Here is a 25741-nt window from a genome sequence, read left to right as displayed (position 1 = left end):
TTGGGTTCTATAGCTCTGCTCAGTTAAGGAAGGGTATGAAAACATATGTCCCAAAGGGTTCTGTGCTAAGCCAAACTGGCCGCTAGACAGAGGTCAAGTACCAAAATTCTGATGTTTGCCACCAAGAAGTGCCCAAGTAGGTCACATTTTGCCTGGTGCAATAAGCATGGCGTATCCATCAGTTTGTGTTAGTCAATGCAAGTTATACTTCATGATATTTAAAAAAAAATACCCAAAACAACAACAACAACAAACAAACAAATAAACAAAACAAAACAAAACAAAGAAACTCCAAACAAAACACACACGCACAAAAAGATCCCCCACTCCAAACCTGATTCAAGTATAAAAACAATAAAATTTTGCTATGAAAAGATTTATTAAAGCTGGTGGTGAAAGATGTAACTTTTAAGGCAACTCTTCCTCAAAGGTGACCTCATCTCTACAGGAGTTTTGTGGTCCACCTTTCCTGAATACATTCAGAAGTCCGTGAGGGCAGGAGAGTCAGGGAAGCTGAGGAGGATGGGAAAAAAAAAATTCTCCTCACTGCTCCACTGTGAGTAAATCCCAGCACCTCCAGTGGCACTTCCCAGTTGACACCAGAGCTGAAGAGAGAACAGATCTTTGGGTTTAAACTGATGGTTTGCAACAGACAAAATAAAGGACAAATAAAAACCAAACCAAACAAAAAAACTCAATCAAACAAACAAAAACCAAAAAATTCTACTTCATTTCAGGCTGATTCAAATTCTGGTATTCACAGTGAACTCAAAAATTACTTTGGGATTAAGCAATATGTTCTCATTCCTGAAAAATGACTTTGGTTTGGATTTGGACTCCTAACTTAAAGGAAATGTGGAACAAAAAATCCTGCCTAAATGGAAATCCCCAAAATAATCTGAAGTAATGGTTAGATTCCCATTTTTTTTCCCTGCTTCCAGATTTTCCTGGACGTTCTGGGATTTTTTTTTTTTTTTTTTTTTTTTTTTTTGGTAAGACAAATTGTTTGGCAAAAATTTGAGTTTCTAGCATGCTACGATGTTGCCACATCTCTATGTTTCATAGAACAAAAATTTTATCCAGTACTAACTAACTAATCCATGTCCTGTGGGCAGCTATAGTTATAAACACTGTTCAGAAAGGGGTTATTTCCCATTAATAATGAATCCAGCAGATGGAAGGGGAAATAAAAAATAAAAACAATTTCCCTGTTTGATTGTAGGGCAGCATCTTCTCCAACGCCCAAGATATCTGTCATTTATCAGCCTATTGACCCAATAAGAAGGTGGTTTGAATTCAGGTACCTGCTGCTGAGAAGGTGTTTTGGTAGGATCAAGATTAAAAAAAACCCACACATTATTTTTATTAGCTGGAAAGGTATGGATTAGCTCTATTTTATCAGTGATTTAAATTTCCAGATATTAACTGCAGGCATCACTAAATTAATTTCTGGTCTCTACCAGTGAAAACCAGAATGGACTAATAGGGCAACCACTTACACACCCGCCCACACATTTGCCTTAAATATATATCAAACAGATCTAAAACAAGAAAAAAAAAAAAAAAAAAAAAAAAAAAAAAAAAAAAAAAAAAAAACCTAGCCTCTGACCCCCAAAAGAATCAACAAAATCAGGATTAGTTCCGTGTTTGGTTTCCTTACATTCATTTTTCAGTATTTTCAGGCTACTGCTATGCCACTAAGACTTTAAATTATTGAAGGCATTGAAATAAGGACCTTTCTAGTCTTTGTGGACTTGTTTTGTGAAGCCAGAGTTAGAATTCGTCTTTAGGAAGTCGTTGAACAGTGAGCAGCAGTCAGGGCACCTGCTCTGGGCTCATTTAAGAGAGTAAAGTTGTCCACACAGTGACATGCAGTGATTTGGCCTAGAAATCCAAGCCTTTCCCCATCCCGCACATCCCTTTTGCATCACCCCCCAAAATTAATTAATATTCTTTCTGCTGCAGGAAGTATTTTCACAGAATCTAAATATTCACTTCTATTTAGCTTGCCAGCATTTTTGCAGAAAGCTACATGTTTTCAGATCAGCGGTCAATGGAATTCTTCTAACAGCTGTTGCCTCCTGTTTATCTCTGTAAAGTAAACTCTCTTCTGGTTATTTGCGAGTGGGAGTATTCCGCATCTCTGTGCCCTGTGAGCCAGGGATGGGCTGTCCTGAGCCTAGCAGGAAGGTGTCCCTAACCAAGTCAAAGGGTTGGACCAGGTGATTTTTAAGGTCCCTTCCCCTCTAGATCATTCTGTGAGTCTGTGGTAATTTAAAATTAATTTTGCTCATTCACTTGGATTGACACCTTCAAATAATGCCCCAGTAAATATAACACATCCCTTCATTCAATCTCTTTGTGCCTGGCTTTCCTGCCACTCTCCTGAACTCTGGTCCACCAACACACAAAGAAGAATGAAGAATCCCCTGAGAACCATCTCCACCACCTCCTGCCTCCCAGAGCAGGCACATTTGCTGGATTTCACCCCAGTCTAAATTGCTCCTCAGCCCTTTACTGATCTGGGATTTTGTGTTACATTGCTTGCACGTCCCTCAGGTGTCTCCCTAAAACCTCTCCTCTTGGACTGAAATACTACACCTCACCAAAAACCACAACTGAAGCAGAATCCTAATATTCTGGGAGGAAAACAAGCAGCTTACAGCATTTCTGTGCTCCAGTCATTCTTGCTTTTCCCACTACATGAGAACAGCATTTCTGAAAGGCTGGATTCCTTCTCTTATTTGGCCATATGCTCTCACTGTAACTATGTTCTTTTCATAACAACCCTACACTAACCATACATTATTAACCCCAGGAGACCCAAGCTTCATTTTAACATTTTCCTGTAAGCACTGTACAAACCTAGGGTATAATACTAATGTCTTTTTTTTTTTTTTTTTTTTTTTGCCACTCTGCTTACACTTTAAGTATAAGGAGATTTAAAGTTAGTGAAAAAAAAAAAAAAACAAACAAAAAAAAACCCACAAAAAAAACCCCCAAAACAAACAACAACAACAACAACAACAACAACAAAAAACTCATCCAGAGTGGAGCATCTGAATCTGAATTATTTTCTGGTAGGAAAGAGTGTGCAGGTGGTAAAACATCTGTTCCCTCTCTGGGCTTTAGGTATCCAGCATCGGTTTGTGCTTTGCAACTTCTCTCCCATATGTGTCTCCTCTTTACAGAAGGTTTAACACTTACTTGTGGGACTCTCTACAGCATTTTTAAAACCAAAACAGCAAAAATGCTTAACCAGTAAATAAAAATATTATTTCCCAGAGTTTCTGCAATGAAAACTCCCCTCAAAGTTAGGTTGGGTTGCACAAGGTTCTGTGACTTGTCTGGCAGAGAAACCCTGGTTAGGTGTAACTCACCCACTGAATGACAGACCCAACACAGTGCTAAAGAACAGAAAAAAATCCTTCTGGCCCTTGCTCCTGCACTTTGGGAAAAAAGGTTTCTATCAAGAGATCTCAGAAGACTCTGTGATGTCTCATGAGTTCTCAAGCTGAGGCCTGTCAGGGTATAATTAACAGATGTAGACAGCCCCTATCTCGGCATGACTAAGCTAGTTTTACACCGGATAAAAGGGAATTATATTTATTTTCATTGCACAACATGTTCATAACTTTAACACACTTGTGTGAGATATGAACAGCAGAGCAAGGCACCGTGACCAGTCCCGCTCCCTGAGCTGCTGGGTCTAGTATGTCAGAGGAGGCAGCTCAGGAAACAACTGCACTGAAAACACCTTCCCCAATGATGGGACAATGTGGAGGGCACTGGGAGGAGGGGAGTGTCAGGAGTGGTGTGGCAGCAGGAGCAGGGCAGTGACAGTCCCCTATCCTGCCACTGCTGAGAGGAACCCTGGGGGCAGCTTTGGGCCATCCACAACAATAAGCTGAGGGGTTGGACCGTGTCCAGGGAAGGGAATGGAGCTGGGGAAGGGGCTGGAGCCCCAGGAGCAGCTGAGGGAGCTGGGAAAGGTGCTCAGCCTGGAGAAAAGGAGGTTCAAGGGGGACCTGGTGGCTCTGGATAACTCCCTGACAGGAGAGGACAGCTGGGGGGGATCGGGCTCTGCTCCCAGGGAACAGGGACAGCAGGAGAGGGAATGGCCTCAGGCTGGGCCAGGGGAGGCTCAGGTTGGACACCAGCAGGAATCTCCCCATGGAAAGTGTGGTCAGGTCTTGTCTGGGGCTGCCCAGGGAGGTCTGGAGTCCCCATCCCTGGAGGTGTCCAAGGGCTGGAGGTGGCATTTAGAGCTCTAGGCTAGGGACAAGGTGGGATTGGGCACAGCTTGGACTCAGTGTCTGAGGGATTCTCTAGCCTCAAGGATCCTTGGATTCTGTGATCCTGAGAGGGAGCAGGCAGCTACTGGGGCTGATTCCTTGGGACCAGGCTTGATATTACCCATCTATGATTAAATCAATAGCCATAATAACAAAGTCTCCAGAACACTGCACTTCAGTCCTAAAGCACTTGGCCACACAAAACAAACACAGTTTGGGACAGAGTGAATTGTGTCTCTCAGACTGAAACACAAGAATTTTTTTTTGCACCAGACAATGTGATGCAAATGTGTAAAAGTAAGCAGAGACCAAGATGTTTTACAAGACACACTGGTAGACAAGAGACTGTAACACAAGTTAGACCTTGTCCAGCTGTAAGGTTGCAGCTCTTGGAATAAGAACCACATTTTCCTTCTGCTGACCAAGAACAAGAAGCGTAAGGATGATCTCTGAACCTGCACCTGTGCCTAACATCACTCTTTTGGGGCTGAAACCTGTCCATGCAGCAGCTGCGCAGGTGTTGAACTGTACAGCAAAGGGTTTTTTCCTTGCAGTGGTGGAAAACACACACACACGTTATTTAAAAAGGGATTATATGGTCTCCTGAAACTGTCACATTTAAATATCTGAATATGAAACTTTCTGGCTCTGACTGGAACACAACTCACTTTGTTGTGTCAAATATCTTGTTGGAGCAGTACTTTAAACCTCTGGGGGCTGAAAAGGAGATGATTTAATGAACATCCAGACTCAGCTCTGACCTCAGTGGAAGGACACAAAACCACATTCAGTGCTGTTGTATGGCACAGAGAAGGCTACGCAGGTGAGAGGAGGGCAGGGAGGCGATAACCACTCACCTTCCCATAAATCCACCCAGCAGCATTCCCCTGGACCATCACAACACTATCATGTTTAGGAATTTCCCAGGTCTCTTGCAGCTGCTTTCCTCCCCAGGAAGAGCACACAGTCACCTGTCAGTGATCTGTACTCACTGTCAGCTCACATCTGCCCAGAATAGTAAAAGGCCAATAAACATCAATATTATTATGAACATGAATATTAATATTAATATTAATACTCCTTCCCCTGTGCTCTCCCAGCCCACAGACACTTCCAGGCATGGGGATCTCCCATGCGATCACTTGGCGCTCCTTTTCCAGAGCACTTGGCCCATTCTCTTTTGGAGCTGTGCTGGCTCTCAGCACCTACCCTGTCTGCTGGCAGCAAGCTCCAGGCTTTCACCAGGAGCAGCTTCCTGATGTTTGTCTTGGTTTGCTCAGTTTGTTTGTTTGTTCCCCTTCAGCTCTGCTGGAAGCTTCGTTGTCACTCCCTCAAGCATTCCCACTGCCTTTTGCTGCTTTCCAAACTCATTTTGTCCATGCCACAGCCCTCTCACACATCCTCTGTGGATGGCAGACATCTGGGGATACTGAAACAGGGCCCAGCATTTCTGCTCATGATCTTGGACAGTCACAAAATAATCCATCAAAAGTCTTGGAGCAGAGGGAGTTTTTGGCGGGACGATGTGCAGGTCTTCAGCCAACCTCATATTAAAATAAACTCAGTGAAACTAAGAGGTGAGTTTAACCCAGAAGTCATCCCAAGGCCTGGTTTTGCCTCACCTGGATAATGGAGCATCCCTCAGCAATAAGATCAGGAGGAGAGGGAGGATCTCTTGACCTGTGCTCATCTCAAGGACTGGTGCCACCAGTGGTACCACAGGCTGTAGCCTGGGCTCTTCCATCCTATAAATAAAATTATCAAACTCCTGTTTTTCAAAGATTACCCCAATGCTCCAAAGCACAGCCAAGCCACACATCACCCTAAACATCAAGAGCCCTCCTGTCCCTAAAGTGCCAGTAGGTACTTGCCTTCCTGATATAGCAAGAATGCAAAACCTTGTGCACAGTATTTCCCATTTTGACATATTTTAAATTACTATTTAATGTAAGAACTCCTGTGCATCTCTGTCTCCTTGTTTCTTTGCTGCATAAAAGCTCTCCCGGTGTCTTTATAGACTTGGGCTAAACGACTTCACTGCCCTCCAGCCATGACAACAGTGGCTACCTGTTTAGGTACCAACCACCCTAATCTGCCACCTTGGCCAGTTTTACGCACTTTAAAATTGCCATTTTTTTAAAGAAAGCACACAGCTCACATCCTTGCTCCCGTGAAGTCTGCACAGGGTTTGGGGTCGACTGCAGTGTGGTAAGGACTTGACTCATTCATCTCCCTCCCCAGCAAAACTCTCTCAAGTAATTTTGCGCCACAGTGGAAAGCAATTCATTACAAAAGGGCTACAGCAAAAAATCTAGCCAGGCAAATAAAGAAAAAATACCGCTGTCAGTAAAATTTATAGAGATGTTTTCGAGGGCCTCAAAGTGATTTCATTATGAGACAGTTTTCTATTCAAATTGTAATTTCAGGGCTGGGTGTGGAGGAACTTATTTGACAACTCAGTCCCGGTGAGGGGCAGGGTGCCACAGTCACAAGCAATAGGAGAACAAAGGGACTTTGGGCGAGCCCTGCGAGGTGTGAACATCGGTCTGAACGTCGGTCTGAGAATTTTCCCCTGAGCTGGAAAATAGAAATCACTACAGAACAGTAAAAAGCTGGCCAGAATGCGCCTGCCTCTGTTTCAGCCTGATTTTGTACTGAGGAGAAGGGAAAGGACATGATGAATCTATTGTGGTGTGGAGCCTACATATATTTTTTGTGAAACTAGAGACTTTATTTATTTGTTTGTTTGTTTGTTTGTTTTCTTTTTCTTCTGCACCTTCTGCACCTTCTTCTGCTGTTTAAGCTAAATTTCTCACTTTAGGGTGTTGAACTGGAGTGATAAAATCAGACAGGGTCGGCCTCACACATCTCATTACTTTGAGACCTCACATCAGACTTTTCTTTGGGCTCACTAATTTGGGGAGTTTGATTTTGAAAGAGTTTGAAAGGTTTCCCTCCTGCAGGAGTCCTGAGCAAGTCTGAAGGTTTCATCATGAGGACCTGTGCTACTCAGGAGCAACATAGGTCCATACACACCTCTGGTTGGGTTTAACTAAGCAAATACCTCCTGAAAGATGAAAAAACCTGACCTGAAGACAGCTGAAACATCCTCTAAACTGGTGACAGCAACAGGAAAGGCCCTTGCAGCAACTCCATTTGGAGAAAATTGCCCGCTTGTTCCTCTACACAAAACTGAAAGTAAAATCAAGGTTTAAGAAGGAGAAAAAAACCTCAACATTGCGAAACAACTTATTCTGGGCTCACAGCGGCTGACTATGGAGCAGTTGCAATAAATCATCATCCAGTCTGGCCATGGAGCTCAGCTGAAGTCAAAGTGGAAGACATGACATTCCTGGGAGCTGTCATGAGGAGCCCTGTTCAATCTTTCCAAGGCTTGTACGAGCAGGAACGAGACAGGCTGCAAGAAGCCAAGTGCTAAGGCAGAAATCATTTCACCTCCTCCATGCCTCCGCACCAAAAAATATTTCTTGCCCTAAATCAGCTCTGAATAATTTATTGAGGAGATTTAAAATGTCTCAATTGCTCTTTTGTTCTTGGGAAGATGCTCTTGTTTTTTATAGATATTTGTTAGTGCAGCTTGTAGACAGTTGATTTCATTTCCCATCTCTCTGGGTTTTGGCTCTGTGGTGGGAAGGATGGAGTAATGATTCATGAGGCTGAAACAAGGCAGACAAGGGAGCAGGACACAGAAAGCAGGACACTCCTCTACTACAAGGAGCTGCTCAGGACCAGACCCTGGGCTGTTCCTTCCCCACAGACCTGCCACAGCCTGTGAAATAAATGTGTTTAGCCAGGCGAGCCTTGAACATCACCAGCTGAATCCAATACAGGCTGAAAAATATGGAGTGCAGGGATGAATTTTAGCTTTTGCTGTTCCTGGGTTTAGAATCACCCCACTGCAATTTCCAGGGCAGAGGAGTTGGGGCAAAAGGCTGGTGCTGCTGGCTGCTGAGCTCTCTCCACTCCCATGGGAACAATTCATGGATAACAGGAGGGTAAAGGGTGCGTTCATCCTCAGGGATATGAGGTGATGGTTTCTGCCTGACCAGGGCCTGCCAGGTACCAGGAAAGGTGAAGATAATTTTCTCCCCTCACCAGTAAGGGAAATTAACTGTGTGCTCACTGTGTGGAAATGCTGTCCAAAAGCATTGCCAGTACCTGCTTTCCTAATATAGCATGAATGCAAAACCTTGAGCACACTATTGCACAATTTGATACCTTTTAAATGACTATTTAATGTAAGAACTCCTGTGCTCCTCCATCTCATTTCTTTGCTGCATAAAAAGCTCTCCCAGTGTCTTTACAAACTTGAGGTGAGCAGACTTGTGAATAGTCCTGTAAATATATTTTATTGCCTTTCCCTATTTTCACGTGGATGTGAGTCTGGAGGACAGGCTTTTCTCCAGCCTTTTCTGCCTAGAACTCTGGCATTTGGTTAAAATTGAGTTTTAACATCATCCTTCCACTACCTCGGAAGCCAAAGAGGGTCTGCCAACATCCCAGAAAGAAATGGCTATATGAAGACATTGAGGTAGATAATTAATCTGATTAAACCCAGGGCTTAACTCTGGTCTCTCAAACAATAGAAATCAGAACCATGCACTAGCAATGAGATGCAGGACTTCAAAGTCATAATTAATTAAGCTGGAAAAGAAGAACAATGTGGTATTATATCTTTTACTCAGAGTAACATGAGTGCTACATGCTTTACTGATGATTATTAAATGACTTCTATAGTAATAGCTGCCTAAAAACAGATATTTAAATGTATACCTTCATGCCCTTCATAGAGAGGATGTCTGCCTCTGGACATGAATTTTACCAAATATTCCTCTCAAACTCCCTTAAATGAACAACAGCTCTGTGTGTGAGAGGAAGATAATAAGGACAGCATTTTTCAGCTTCAGTATTAAAGTGGTTTCATGTGCTCATTTCCCACCCAGGAAGGGTTTTCATTCCAGCAAGGAGCCACTGGTTTGATTCCCAAAAAGCTGAGGGTCACAAGAAAACCTTTATAGAGATGATCTTCATAGTATCTTTCCAAAATCACATGTCCAGTGACTCTGTGAGGGTGCAGGAATGATGGCAAAATTTTCCTTAAATATTTCCGTACAAGGCAAATAGAGGCAGAAAAAAACAACAACCTCCAACAACAACAACAATCCCCCCAAAAAAGCAGCAACAACAACCACCAACCCCTGAGTTTTGTTTCCTTCCCAAGAAGGAAGCTTCAAGTAGAATGGTCACTCTTTTAGTCCAGGGCTTACATAGACATCACCTTGGATGGTATTAGAATTCAGGGGAAAAAACCAAATTATTTCTTGTTATTGTTGCCACTTCTGCCCAGTGGAACAGCACGAAATTCAAGACCAGACAGTGCCAGGCTTCCTATACCCACATCTTCAAGAAGTTTCACTGCAATTCCTAATTTTTATTCCAATGTCACTGATAAAAATGTTCAGTAAGATTGACCCCAGGACTTATCCCTGAGGATCTCCAGAAACAATCTTCCTCTAGCTCAGTGTTTTCCTTTTTAAAAGCTCTGGTATTTAAAAAGATAGTTTCATTTTCCTAAGAGTAGCAGATTTATCCTGATGACTTTTATGAATTAAAATTATTCTGGAGTGTAATTATAACAGCAGGGAACTTGTTTAATGGTCAGAAAAGGATGAAAATCCAGATGTTGACCAACATTATAAGGAAAAAAAAAGATGAGATGGAAGATGACAGATCACCAAAAGGAAATTTAGGAGAAAGATTTTATGAGAAGGCAGACTTTGTGAAGGGAATTAGAATAAAATTAAAGCAGGAAAATATTTAGTAGAAAAGTGGTACTGGCCCCTGCTGAGAGGATTGATGGTTGATCCTCTCTCAGTAAGTAACCAGATCCTCGACATTGTTCTTAATTAGGGTTGCTCAGAATAAGTTCGAATGTATTACCTTCAGTTGCCACGCAGCCTGGACATGCTTTTATTGCCTTGCTTTCCTTCCATTTTAACTTCACCATTCCCAACTTTTATTTTTCCCAGAAAAACAGGGGGAAAAAAAGAAGCGTTGCCTTAAACATTTATCAGCACCTGAATCACCTGAATGTGTAAAGACTTTTTCTATCATCAAGCACGTCCAGGCTGATGGATCAAACTGCAGGAGCTGTCAGAGCCAGCTATACCACACTAAATATTTCCAGAGAATCTCACTTGCACATGCAGTCATTTTATACATCACAGGCACAAAGATAGGAGAATCTGATGCATACCCAGACACAGACACAGACACACAGACACACAGAGACACACAGAGACACACACACACACACAAACACACACACACACGTGTCTGCTTTTGAGAATAATAGTGAGAAGGTAGTTAAAGTAGTTATACAGATTGTCAAAACATTATCTCAAAATCAAACTAACATTATCATGTTAAAAGCAACATTTCATGCAGCACTTCCTCAAGAACTGATGGGAGGTTTTGGGGTTTTTTTAGTCCAGAACTTTCTTTTTCCTGTCTTGAAGAGAAATATCTTTGTGCTATGCTTTTCAAAATTTGCTGGATGAACTCAGACCTCAAATAACAAATTGTTTTGCACAACAACATACATTCTGCTCAAGCAGCTACATTACAGGTATAAAACTCTAGATGAGTCCAAACCTTTAACGAAAACATGTTTTCTCCTTCTGTAAAACAGCTGCATGTTTTATCTTCCTTCAAAAATACAGTTTAACTGGTGAAAAAAATTACCTAGGCTATCATTTCTAGATCAATATCAAGGAGAAATGTTAATAAAGAATCTTTGGAATTTGATCTGTCATTCTTAACTTCTGTTAAGCTCCTGCCTTGAAAAATCCATTTCTGGGCAATTCTCTCTATTTTGTCTCCTGCCATTTTTAAAGAAGCAATTGAGTGATGTGACATCTCACTGGCAGCTTCACTGGCACTCCTGGAAAACATGGTCTTATAAATCCTGAGTTAGAGAACCCTGTTCACAAAACAAAACTAGTCTAAGTTTGGTAGATCTGCTAAAGAGGAGAGTGAATGGAGTGAGGATTAAATCCAGAACTGTTCGTGGAGGGATGGCAAAGATCTTGGCTTTTCTCAGAGACCATCAAGCAACACCAAGTATTATATTAATTTAGTAGGTTTTAAAAAAATCATATTACTAGGCATTACCAGAGAATTCCCTTCCCAAAGAACGTGAGTTAATCTGAAATAGATTTCACCTGTCTTAGTCAATTGGACCATTGGGTCTATCTCCATGCACTGGGAGGAATGAGTTTAAAGATAAAGCAGATATCCCCACTTCTCTCACAGACAAATGCACTTCTGAAGAAGTTTCACTGATTTCCTGCAGTTTTTGCAGTACTACCTCTGCTCTCACACAATGAAAGACCCACACAGATCTGAACTGATTTTGAGACTGGCGGGTTTTTCCCCTTCAAAGTCGACTGGAAAATGGAAACTTACTAAAAAAAAACCCCAGTAGTTTCTCAAATAAATCTTCAGAAAGGAGGATTTCACCACCATTTCTCACATGGCTGAGGACGCTGACACGTTGTCAGGAGGCTTCCAGGGGAGAAGAGGTGCCTGTGTGTGTGCAAACAGCCTCAGCTGGGTGGAAACTGGCTGTGCACCAGGACAGCACAGCCTAGCTCACACAGACCAAGGTGTGTATCCTCCACCATGTAATTTTCTGATCAGCTCCTGGTCTGACTCTGCAAACCTCTAAAAAAACCCAAAAACCAAAAACCAAACCAAACCAACAAAAAAAGCCACCTCAAAACAAAACAAAACAAAACAACCTCACTCTGACAGACTTTACTACACATGTCAATGGCATGTAACATTTCCTATTTGCACAACATTTTACTATTAGAAACTCAACAGTTTCCTGAAAATGGGGAGTTTTGTGGGATGTTCAGATCCATTTATCTCCATTTTCTGTTGCAGACACAATCAAGCCAAGCTCTAGCACACCAGGTTAAATCATGGAACATTTTCACTTTAAAACTGAAACCATATACAAGCTTTTGCTGAAAGCATTGTCAGATCAGCACTGGAAGATTTTAAATCAGGCTGTGCCTATGAATGGGTGCATGAATGGCTCTTTTGTGGCCCTGTCACTTTCCAGGCACAAAGCCTTTTTAGCAAGCAAAATATTTTGGCCATTCTTACTTTTGCCGTGTGAGTTATAACACTGTCCCAAAGCCTTTGGAGAATTTAAAATGTTGTAATTGTGTTTTTTCAGAGAGGAATGCTTAAATATAATATTACCAGATCCCCATGTTCTTGTATGAAGCCTGCAAATACTGACAAGGATGCTTTTAATTGAATTTAGGATGGAATTCTGGCAGAATCAGAGCCACTTCAAAAATATCAAGTATTTTACCAAAGAGCTTTCCAACCCACAGAGCACAGAAGATTTCAACAGCTGACTTCAGTGGGATTCCTTCTACAGAAAGAACTGGATCATTCTGCCTTAAACAAGAATGGATTCAAAGCAGAAACCTGAGGTCCACATTTAGCTCTTCATTTTGACCACTGAAGGTAAATGCATATTAACATTGTCATTTTAGAGAAGCCTTAAATCTAAATGAATGCATCAGTTTGGGGAAAGACAAACTCAGGCATTAACATGCTTTAGTAACTTCTGCTTTTACTCATTATGTCTAACAAATAAAGACAAATCTGATTTATTTTTCAAATGCATTTTATTTTTTGTTTCTTTAGAAATTGCCTTAAGGAAAAAGGCTGAAGTATCAAAATTCACAATTTTAAACACTGTGGGTTTCTACAGAAAGGTAAAATAGAGTCAATATCAACTCTAGTGGCACTTTACTCCCAAAAGCAAGAATACAATATAATGCATAGTGCCACAGAGAACCCCTGTAAAGTAAGAGAACATTTCTTTGTATGTTTTGACTCAAAACAGACCATTCTAAGGTCACAACTGCACCTCAAATAAAGCTGATTTATCCAGACCATGCCATGAGCTGGGAAAGGTTGACTACAGTGGTAGTTTGGAATCACTTTCTGTCTCGTTTTTGGGAAATGGTTGGTCCTGAACATAATCAGAGGCTGTGAGGATGAAAACACATCCACAGTGCTCTCCCTTCGCACATACAGGTGATAAAATATCTAAACAGAGGCTAAACTCAACTTTTAGACTCCCACAAATGAGGTGTGGCAGGCCAAGGGTCTGCAAGAACAGGAGAAGCACAGCGCAGGAGGGTTTAGAGCCCCAGAGGAAAGATTTTAGCTTTGCTCTGTAAAAAAATGCCTTTTAGCTTATGACTTATCACTACTGGAAGCACCAGTGTCCCCTTTCGCCAGGCCACATGTGGCTACATGTCCTTGAAGAGGTCCTCTGGCTCACAGGAGTTTTCCAGAGTTTCCAGATCCCAATCCGGGCAATGCTGCCCTGACGTCACTTGCGAGGTCACACCAGGCCTGGAAACAAAAAGCAGAGGGATGTGAGACAAATTTGGAAATAGATATAAGTAGTTCCAATGTATTTTGTTTTTTTCAGGTTACATCTAAGAGGAAGGTGGTTTCTGTAAGACCTAATCACTCACTGGGGTGGCAGTGGCAAATCAAGCAGAAGTTAATTTATAAATGTCACCACTTCAGCTGCTCTGTTAGAAGTTTTTTAAACACCCTGACAATGATCATTTCACCCACATTTTCCACAAGGAGAGCTAGGAAGAGCAGCACAAGTGCAGAAATCATGCTACAAGACCATGTTCCCTACTTCTGCTCTCTCTCCAAGACATGATTCTGGTAAAAACAGCTCTGCCTTTGTGCCTTGGGAAGGTGATATAGCCTGTGTTTCAAAAAAAAAAAGAAAAAAAAAAAAAGGAAAAAACCCAACTGAGAGAAACCTTTTCCCCTGAGACTTTAGAGGAGATTTATCAATCACAGAATCACAGTGGCATGTGTTTCCAGTGACAAGGCATTCCAGTGACCAGAATCAGTCACTGGAATTCCAGCATCAGTCACTGCCTTGAAAAATCAGATGTGATCTCCTGACCTTGGCTCAGGATCTTGCTACAGGAAATGAGTATGGGAAGCAAGGATCAGACTTGGTGTGCCGTACTGCAGGATTTGGGGCTGGCTGCAGCTTCCCAAGGGTTGAGGGTTCATGCCCAGATTTATTACACTGATGCAATACTGACAAAATGGTGAAAAAGATCATGTTTCCTGGATGGGAAGAACTAGACAGAAGGCACTGCATGACTCCCACTTCAGGTTCCTAAGGCCCTTGGAGGCAGAACTCTGAACATTCTGAGTTTCCTGGATCTGGGGAGTGAGTTTCATTTCATCGCTATTGTGTCCCAGGGCAATCAGCAAAAGCCCTGTAAATGCTGAGTCTTGGATCCTGCCACTTCCTAAGAGCTCTCCAGCATTCCGAAGGGTTTCCTCACCACTCTCTCTACCACTCCAGTTCTGCAAACCTCTCTAAATTCAATATATTGCTATATTCACATTATGGTAATTACTTTCTATGAAAGTCTAACAAGCTTCCTCTGACAACTCTTCTAAAACACTCTTCTTCAGGCCTGAATAAATCATGCCAAGCATCTTTTATGTTCCTTTTGGCATGCAGTGACACCTAAACAGATATTTGTCTCACCAAAAGTCACTGGGATTAGCTGTGAAATAGACCTGCAGGGGAAGGTCCCTTGGCAAGGGAATTGGTCCCTTTGCCAATGACTTCAGAGCATCCCAAGCTGCTCTGGTGGCTAGAAATCAATTTATTACAAGAAAAAAAAAAAAAAAATACAGGCAGCAAGCCCCAACAGAGGGTTATCAGGTTCAATCACTGACGGTGTGCTGTTCTTTTACCTTTTTGGGTTTATCTCCAGTGAAAACAACATATGTGAACCACACAGTGTGTAGCCACGCACTGATAATTTAAATTAATTCTGAAAGGTCTCATTAGCAAATAACTTAGGATGTGGAAGCCTTTGTGCCACCACAGGATATTTCAGGTATGGTGGTTTGGGATTTTTTTTTTTTTTTTTTTTTTTTTTTTTTTTTTTTTTTTTTTTTTTTGTGGAGCATATGTTCATATATTATCCAGGCATAAAAGAATTAAAAGACCTCTGAGACCCCACATTCGTTGCCTGTGAGGTCTCAGCTGTTCCAGAGTTTTCTGATTTGGACAAGGAAGCCTGACAGGGCTTAAGCAGCGTCAACAACAATTCCATCCTCATTGGCTAAAATAACAGTTTTCAACACCATCCATGAGATCACATCTTTAAGCCAAGCCACTGTTGAGTTTTCACATTGCAGTCAGAACTATAAAGCTTCTGTGTCCTTGTAACAACATGGTCCTCATTTAATCTCCAAAACTGCAGCACTGTGCCTCTGAATAAACCCAACCCCACTGGCAGAGTGGAAGCATTAGGGTCTTCACACAAAGCTCATCAGAAACTCAATTTTGGCTTTAAGAATTGGTGATTACCACTTGCATGGCAGCTGCTCACTGAATGCTAACAGCCTGCTTTGTACTGTGAAATTATTTTGGATTTCTCAGAGAGGCTGTATTACTGTATCCTGATGCATAACTGAGTTAATTTCTTTAAATTGCAGCAAGTTGCACAGCCCTCTCTTGCCAAGAAGCCTGTAAGTAAGGCATTCTTCCTGAAAGTTTATTCTTCTGTTGGATCTCTTTTTGAAGTCTTGCCTTTTGGTAAACTTAAACTCCATTAACACATCTGGAGAACTGCTGACTATAAGAGATCATTTCATATTTCCTGACATTTAGTTCATAAATTAAGACAGAAGACCAGACCCACAGCTGGTGTGAATCACTGGAGCGCTAATAATGTCAGTAGAGCTCTGCTGACTTATACCAGCTGAGATTCTGGCCCCAGATCTGGAAGAAAGTGGTTACATGATTTGATATTTCTTTCCAGAGCTGAGTGGGAGCCATGAGGAGCAGAAGACATGCAAGGCTCTCCTTACCCTACAGCCCAGGAACTCAGAGCCATTCAGGGCCATGGCTCTACAGAAGCTGCACCAAAACCTCCTTTATTTTCTGGAAAGATGAAGTGTCCTTGCACTTTGCTTTGCTTCTAGAGCCAGTCCAGCACACTGTGGTTATGACTCTACCCAAGCTTTTGTCCTTGAGCAACTCTCATGGGACTTGGAAGGAGAAAAACCCTCATAAACCGACGTAGATGGAAAGGTTTCCCAAGGAATTTGAGTAATCCAGGATTGTGCCCCTAAACCACTGCATTATTCCCTCATTTTTTTAGTAATTAAAATTATTGGTTCCAACCATGAGCTGGCATTTTATCAAGAGAGGAGATCTCAGCTCTCACCATCTGAATTTCTCAGTGCGTACATCTTTCCCCAGCTTGGTTTAATGGTTCCCTGCTTCATTTGGACATGAATCTTAATGAAGCCTTAATAACATGAGTAGATAATAACAGAGGATAAAATCTGATGTACACTTCCTTTAGTATGATAAAAATAGATGTCAGTGGCAGCTCGTAGACAGAGAATTATTACAGCACTAACACAGGAACCTCAAATTTTTGAGACCCCTTAAACCCTCACTAAAGCTCATGGCTACAGCTAAAATCTTGGCCTTGAATAACCAATGCCCCATGGTGCCCTCAAGCACTCCTGGGAGAAATCCTGACTGCCTGAGGTTACTAGGCAAAAAGAGGAAAGTGACATGAAGTGATGCACTGAGAACTCTCACTCTGTGCAGACAGAGCTCTTTAAAATGGAATATTAAAAATGTGGGCAGGCTAAATGGGAGCTAAATGTGATTAAAAATATGATAGTATTCCCCCTTAGAGATATGTTGGAGTGATTATAATAAAAGGTAAATTATAGAGGCATTTTTCTTTTTAATTTGATGTAGAATGGAAAAAGAAAATAAAACGGTTTACACTTTGGCAGCAGCAAGAGTATTTAGCTTCCAGATAGTTTTTGCTGGCATTTGTTCCTAGAAATAATATGAAATCAGGCCCATATACTTCTAAATAGTCCTGCAAAATGTAAATCCCATCAAGTATTGAAGAACTTGCTGGATGCATTCAACTTCATGCCTTGAAATTAGAGTTGAAGTTCCCTAAGTTTGTGAAGAAGCTGAGATATTTTTGTGTCAATTTCAGTCATCTGAAGAGACAGTGGTATCAGAGATGATCAGAAGCCAATACATACCTGGCCCCAAGACAAATTCATAGAAACCAGAGAAAAATACTCAGGAAACAGCTGAATAGAACAATTCCTGAGACATCCATGCCTGGCATTTCCCTAAGCTCAGTGTATTGAGCAAGTCTAGTCCTAGTTAAGGTCACCAGACAATGACAAAAACAACAGTAATAATAACAATCATCTTGTTCAATTTCACAGTTAATGAAGAACATTTTCAGTGCAGCAACCACAAAGTTAATGTTCAACCAAGGAATCAAATGTTCCTTAGTAAGCTTCCACCTTTGGCTGGAGGCCAATAAACAACTGTACCTGCATCCATCACCACCTTTCCACTACAGGGCAAGACTAGAATTCCCTCAGTAAAACACAACTTAAAGCAAAACTTCAAAACCTAGGATGATTTTAAATATTGTCCTCAGCTCCTGCAAGCAACACTCTTCATTCTCTGGGACTAGAAACCATCAAATGTGGGATGATTTTGTTTCATGCTTATACAAGTTGTGTCGGCCTTTTTAGTTCACATATCATTGGAATCCTCCAGGAGCAGGAAAGTGAACTTGGAATCCCTCAAATATCCCTTAAATTGACACACTGATTGAAGCAAGAGCAAACAAATCTTCTCTATTGAGAAGATGCTCCTATTTATCTCTTAATTACATAACTTTTAATATCAGATATAATTTCCAATAACTAGTATAGATCAGTTCTCAACATTTCTATTCATCCACTGCATTTATTTAGTCCTACAAAACAGAAACTTTTTAGGGACTTACATCCTTTGATGTAAGGATGTAAGGATACAAATTCCCAATTAACTTCAGCTGGCATTGGTGCAGGTCATTATGTCAAGAGAACATTCTGGCTTAGCAATATAAATACAATCTTGAATCTTACCATCTGATCAAACACGCTTACAGATGCTTACTAACGAAGATCTACTTAGAAATGTAATAATAGATGTCAGTTACGAGGAAAAAGCCTAAACCATGTTTGTTTTAGACAAGTGGCACACATTTCTGTGGCTCATTTCCACTTAAACTCCTTCCTGCTTAAATAAACTAGACCACATGCACTTCGAGGAACGCACCAGCATCGCCTTCACTGAGGAAAAAACACAAACCTCTTAATCACAGCTACAAAAGTGCAGAGTAAAGGAAAAACTTGGTTTGTTTAGGAATTTTTCAAGGCCTTTCATAAATCCAGTGCATTGCAAATCTATTGGCAAATGCTGGGAGACATTTCTCATAGTTGTTAAGCACTATTTATCACATATACATTTATACAACACCAGAACTGCCTAAATTGTGTCATAATCCTGCTCCAGGCTGTCAGATCCTGGGGCTGCTGGGTCTCCCTAACCCTTTCTTTTCCCTCAGGGCGATCACAGAGACCTCAGAAGGAAAATAAAACCACTGGTTTGATTTCTTGTGTAGACAGTGTGTGTCCTGGTGCTCCTCTGTCTCCATCCCTGAAGGGGTAGAGTGCAGAGCAGTGGGGTTTTCCACCCCAAACTCTGGTGACTGCCAATGGCAGGTACAGCTGAAAGCCATGCTAAAACAAATAACAAAGGAGTATTTAACTGGAGAAAAATAGGAGTTAGTTTCAAGTTAGGTCTGAACTTGCAGAGCCTCCTGAACCATGGGCTCAGCCTCCAGCTCTCTGGGGCCCCACCCCCTGCACTGGCTGCTGAAGAATGAACCCTCCCTTCCACAAATTAGCAACATTTAAAACACTCTGAAAGAAAAAATTGACTAGTTCAGCATCTATATGATGAAAATTTCCCTCTCAATACCAGACTGGGGTACTCTGAATTAGGAGAATCCATGGACTCAACCCAAAGAACGATGTTTTAAAAACTCCTATGACTGAATTAAGCACGTTCTTTCTCCCTGCTGAACAATTTGTACATATACACCTGGGCACCATCAGGTTACTGCCCAGATTACCTATTATCCATAGATCTGCTCAGCAGGTTTTGGATCATTCACTTTAATCAGCTTATTGCAGAAAACTACTTTAGATCAGTAGAGCATGTGGATGTATCACTCATGTAGGTGCTTTCTAAAGACAAAATGCACTTAGAAATATAGAGCAGCAGCAAGTTCTTAATAAATCTGAGAGCAAGATTCACTTTACAAGCTAAGGTAGAGCAGATGAAGTATAGCAAGCTTTCCCCCCCCTCCAATAGGTTTGTATTAAATATAAAATTCTTTTTAGAACTCAGAACTGTGCTTTCCTTTCTGCTGCCTCTTAACTCCCATTCAACCTCTCCCTGTATTCCTCCTGACCCCTCCCCAGCCACAGATCTGAATTCATTCATACTCTTCTGAAATGAGATCAAAGCTTGCATAATGTGACACCTGTGAGAGCTGAAACCTGTTTAAACACACAGGAGGGAAAAAATACCCCAAAACCAAAAAGAAGAGGACACAGCATATTCAAACCAAGCACATAAGTTCATTACTTGTTGGGTAGATGCTGCGAAAGAGTCTGGAGAATGAGATTTTTAAGAAAGGTTGCACCATCTCCAAATATACAACAAAACACCAGCTAAACAAAAGGATGGGACTGGCCCTGTATGTTTCTTTGTGAAAATTACTATAAAATCGGGAGTTTTCTTCTTCATGAGCCACTTTGCCTTTTATTCCTGTAAATGGTCAAAATTCCAGAAACCAGTGACAATCCAGCTGGGATGCCAATCCTCCCCCAAAGGTGGAGGGGAGAGGAGCCAAGAAGGGCCACCAGTCTGTGCATCAGCAAGCCACCCATGCACTTTTGGGAAAGGAACCAAGACAACCGATGGAGCCATGAGATACAAATTTAAAAGGTCAAATTTTAAACAGAAATTTCTGATTTCTACCTTTCCACAGATCAAGGCACAGCTTCAGAGAGCCCATGCACCTCATGTCCCCTCTACCAGATGCCTCTTCTCAGGCTCCAGGCTATCAGAGACACTGAATCAGGAAATTAGGAACGTGCCTTGGAAAAAACTTAAGCATTTGAGGATGATATGTGAGGCTCATCAGGAGCCCCACACAGGAAGGTGTGACTTTAGGGTCCCCCACAGCCACTCTGCCATTCCAGCCTGCTCAGCACCTGCACTGGACACCTGCAGGTTCCATTTCACATGTGGTGGTAGCTGGAAAAAACACTCAGCAATTTTGGGTTGCTTTGAGGTGGAATCAGCACTCTCCTTTGAGGAGGAAAGAGGCTGTATCAGACAAGCTAAAAAAAGGAAATGAAGGGATGACCCACCAGCTGTCCACAAATGTGAGAACAGCCATCCTTGAGTAAACTCAACACTGCCCAGAGCCCCTTGTCCAGGTGCTCTCCCAGCCTCCAGCCCTTGGTAGCTTGGAAGTTCCCCAGGTTGCCTTTGGCGTATTCAGCAACTTTTAAGTGCATTTCTGTTTCACAGCAAGGCCTTTTGTCCTCTCAAGGCCATGGAAACTTACCAGCATCTTGAAGATACCCCAAACATAATGTATAGGAACAGAAAAACCACAGCAGAAAGCATAAAATATAGTGAAAATGTGACAAAATTGATTGGATACTAATGCCCAGTAATTTTCTTTATACAGCTGTCTCAGCTCCAGCCCAAACCAGATTTTTACCTTCAGTTCTGACATATTAGTATAAACATAAAGTATGACCAAAAAATTTTCTTGTACTGCTCTGGTTCAAAGCAGCATCCAAACCACAAACATGATACAGTTTTAATCCACAAAGAGCCTTGAAAACGGTCCCAGTGCTGCACCACCACTGAAAAACCTAGTTTGTCTTTTTGTTGAATTTCAGCACAGTGCTGTAAAGGAATTTTTCAACTTACATTAAAAGTATTAAGAGAAAAGGGAACATCATGCAGGTGGGCAACTGGGACTTTATTAGGAGAAGGCAGGTGTCAATCAGAGGAGAATAATCATGGTTCACATATGAAACAGGTGCTGCTGCCTGGGTAAAACAACCCAGAAACAGCACTGAAAATGGAGCTGCACCTGGCTCTTGAGGCACTGGTAACAGGTACAGTCAACGGAAATCCGCATGGTTTTATCCACCCTGTGGTGGTGGGAAAAAGGGGAAGGGTAATGCCTATTTTTCAAGTGCATCTCCTCACCTGATGTCCCATTTGTTTTCTTTACAAAGGAAAAGAAATTAGAATCAATAGTAGGTTCATGGCTCAAAAGCACAGGGAAGACACCGCTGTTAATTAAGATTATGATAGACTGAGCATTCTGAAACCTGATTCTGTCTGAAATGGGAATGTTTGTAAAGGAGAGAGAGGAAAGGAAGGTGAAAGACCAAGACACAAGAATTCCCATCTAAAAGAGCAGATCACAGCCTGGAATAAAATCTCATGTTCAGAATAGGCAGTTCAGATTGTATAGAGCTATGCAAAAAAATTAAAAGACCTAGTTGTTCAAAAGAGCCTTTTTCAAATTTATTTTAAAGCACTATTATAAATAAAAATGGTTGCTTGAAAAGTTTCCCAATAAATAAGCTGGCAGACCAAAGACATTCCAGGTATCATTAGGGAGGAAAAATTCAGAATTCAGTCTAAAGCACAGGTTTTCAGTTTGAGCTTAAGTTCTTGTTAAACACCCAACATCACTTTTAAAATAATTTACCAGCTGTGCTTTCAACCCATTCTACATTTCCATCCTCAGTATTGTTAATTGTAATAAAAATATTCAGGCAAGAGTAACAGAAGCTCATTCTAAACCTGGAGGGAACCAACAGGAGTCATTACAGCGAGGGTTTGGTGCTGTCAAACTGTCAAGTTTCATGATTAACGTAATTCTTTGGAGCCTACACTTTCCCTGTCCTAGCAGGAAAAGGATAAGCTGTTTTCTGATGGGAATGCAAGGAAACAGACCATTTAACTGCAGAACACCACAACACTCTATAAACTACTAATAAAATTATAAATGTGAAGAGTAAGTTTGATATTACTGGTGAAAAAATACAAGAGCCTCAAGGCCCCTGGGGTGAGGGAAATTTCAGTGGTGTTGTTTCTGATTTCTGTACCTACAGAAAAGGAGGCTGTTCAAACCTAAACTACTTCCGCCCTTTCCTCACAACAGTTTGATGACCAGACAGGCACATTTGACTGACTCTTGCTAACAGTAGGAGCACAAGAGGCAGAAGAAAGAGCTGGAAGACAAGATATAAAGAAAAAAACCTCTTATTTGATTACTAAAGCTGTACAAAACCAGAGTAGTAAGCAATGCTCATGCTCCCTGGCAGAATTTATGTAGTAAGGTGTTTCTCTTCCTGTAAGCATCCCAGACCCGATCCCAGCATTACAAAAATCAGCAGATTCAGAAGGTTTGGAAGTGGACTGGGGGCTTATCGAAAGCACACAGTTCTCCCCAAGGCTTTAAACAGCAGAAAATCATGAAAGGAAATACCTCCTGTAAGATTTCTCTATTGCTGCTTTCAAAAACGAGAGAGGATAAAACCAGCCATCCTTCTTTTGCAGAGAGGGATGAAAAATGGGATAGCATAAACATCCAGGACAATGCTTTTGAAGTTTGGATCAAAAAAAAAAAAAAAAAAGAATGAAGCCTCAGGGGCAGGGGAAGGGAAGTTATTGCTTTATCACATTGAGTCATTCATCTTGAGCATTTCTGTGTGTCTATTACATGTCAGCAATTGCAAATTAGGCAACAGGAATGTGAAAAACCAGGCATTCCTAGAAAACCTTTCTAACAAATGATGCTTAATTCAAAGGAGTGGGTTTTTTCCTTCCAACAGTAACCTGAAAAGACAAAAACTCCGGTGAAACTGTCTCTGGTGACCAGTCCAGATCGATACAAGGCGAGCAGCTAGAATTAAATCAATAAAGGGAATAATGAACCCAAAGACACTTCTCTTCAAAGCAAAAAGTCCAGTTGATTCAAATTCCCTCACAGACTCTGTCCTGCCTCACCAGGGCTGACTGGCCTTCACACAGCTCTAAGTTGATAGGCCATTGTGCTGCTGAATATGCCTTAATGGTGATTAAAAACCTGCAGAATGATCAAAAATGGAAATGTTACAAAGCTGAGTGAGGGAGAGGAAGGCATGGCACTCCTGAGGACCATGCCCAGCAACACAAGTTTGGACAAAAATCCCATTTCTGCAGAGACTGTTACTGGCAGGGTGAAAGTGACAGCTGGAGAGGGGTGATCATGTGTCACACCATGCCTCATAAGGTTGTTCCTGGCACGGGCTTGGCATGATCACACTACCCAGCTGTGCCTGGGCTTCCTGTCCCAAAACAGTGCCATAACCACCCATTCTCCCACTGTGCTTCTTGGTGCATTTCACTTATTGCTCCCACCCTCACTGTCTGGCATGCCTTTGTGGCAAACCTCAATTGCTGCACTGACAGGAACAGCAGCACAGTAGCCCCCTGGCAGGAACCCAGTGTGGGTCCAAACTGGGAGAGGCTTGAGCCCTGCCTGGTACAGCACAAGCAGATTTTTGGTGGCAGGAGTGGGTTTTTTTAAAAGGGTAAGTACACCACACTCCAGAGAACCTCCAGTGCATGATGTATTGCTGCCCTTTCCAAATGTGAATTCCCTTAATGGAGAAATGAGCTCCAGAGTCACTGAAGGCCTTGCTGAGTTGATGCGTTCACAAGTGCTGCTTTGTGCAACAGGAAATGAAGAGAATCTTCTAGGAGAGGAGTGGGGAAGTGGAAAGAAGAAAGAAAAAATTCAACATGGAAATAAGAATGCTGTGGGTTGATCCCAGATGGATATCCAAGTGCCCATCAAAGCTGCCCTGTACCCCAATCCTCAGCTGAGGAGGGCAGGCACATCACAGGAGGGCTCTGCTCCTCCTTCTTCCTCAGGGGTTGGACTCCTTACATTCCTTCCCTGCTCCAGTGTGGGTCAGTTCCATGGGGTCAGTCCTTCAGGAACTGCTCCAGTGTGGGTCCCCCTCAAGGTCACACTGTTCCCACCAAGCCTGCTCAAGCATGGGTTCCTCTCTCTCCACAGCTCCTGCCAGGACCTGCTGCAGCACAGGATCCCCACGTAGTCACAGCCTCCTTCGAGGCCCCCCTGTCCCAGAGTGAGGTCCTGCAGTAGGATCTATGCTCCCCAGCCCCCCAGGAACCTCCTCCCATAACCTCGGGGCTGCAGGCTGTGCCTCTCACATATTCCCATCTCCAGCTGCAGCTGCACAGGTTCTTCTCCCTTGGTCTGCCATTCCAGAGGTGCTACCACCAAGGAAAATCACACAAAGAGTCCTGGTAAGGTTGTTGTTAAGGCAAAAAGCACAAGTAAGTAAAACATCCTGTATTAATGGCTTTTTTGCAAGGCCAGATTGTAACCCTGCCATCCAAGGGAAAATAAAGCACCCCTAAACAAGAGATTTGGAAACAGATTTTTTTCCAACACATCTTGAGTTCAGTTTTCCTAACTGGCTGCCTGGCCACCCTTGCAACCACTGGGCTCAGGCACTCATCACATCCTGGAGTATCCCACCTCCCCAAGAAATCCAAGGAAATAAATGTGGCCCACAGACTCCTTGAGCTCATCCCTTAAATGAGAGATATTCAAAGAGTTCTGTAGCACCAAAGGTGTTCCACTGTATCTGAAATTGGAGGCTATTGAGGAGGAGGAGGAGATGTTCTTGCCAGTTCTCCTTGGAATAATCTATGTCTGTGAAGCCCTGTACATAAACATATACATACAATTATGTATAGGCAGCAGTGCCTGGCTATGCTTTTCAGCCAAATCAAAGACACATTAAATATACATCCTCATTAATTCTAAGAAACATTGGGTAAACTAGGGCTTTGGGCACATAAACCAATGACCTAATTACACTCATCCACATACAGCATTTTTCCTACTCTCAACAGATAAAATTCTTAGCAACCCCCACAGCCCTTCTTGAAATTTGTTGTGCAATGTTCCTGTCACCAGTGCTGCTCTGGTCTGTCTTAGATGTGACTGTTTCAGAAACTAAACCACACACATTGCCAGAGCGTCATCAGGTCTCCCTTGAAATTAAATCACAGAGTTTTGGGAAGACACATGAAAAAAAAAGGCTTACAAAACAGAATGTTTTGTTCACCATAAGCCTTACATCCAGTATGAATGAATACTGCAACACACTCCACCTGAAATGTAGATTATACTCCCCTTTTCACCTGAGCTGTGTGTCAGCTCCACACCACAAGAAAGTGCCCTCCCCACCACAGAAAAACACCCCTTTATATTTCCCTTTTAAAACACACTAGATATACATCTGGG

The 25741-nt window shown here is 42.1% G+C and overlaps 1 protein-coding gene across 1 annotated transcript in view; it reads right to left on the bottom strand.

Annotated features, from left to right (window-relative positions):
• Positions 1 to 13008: 13008 nt before the first annotated feature.
• Positions 13009 to 25741, bottom strand: part of XRCC4 (X-ray repair cross complementing 4) — a 128156-nt gene continuing 115423 nt past the window's right edge. The window contains exon 7 of the mRNA XM_066339311.1: positions 13009 to 13766. Coding sequence (XP_066195408.1) covers positions 13661 to 13766 — 106 coding nt within the window. The 3' untranslated portion in view covers positions 13009 to 13660. The remainder of the gene's footprint in view (positions 13767 to 25741) is intronic.

Source organism: Sylvia atricapilla, chromosome Z, assembly GCF_009819655.1.
Source record: "Sylvia atricapilla isolate bSylAtr1 chromosome Z, bSylAtr1.pri, whole genome shotgun sequence".
In the NCBI taxonomy this organism is placed as follows: Eukaryota; Metazoa; Chordata; class Aves; order Passeriformes; family Sylviidae; genus Sylvia; species Sylvia atricapilla.
The sequence above is the reverse complement of the archived record's forward strand: the minus strand, read 5'-3'. Positions and strand labels throughout refer to the sequence as shown.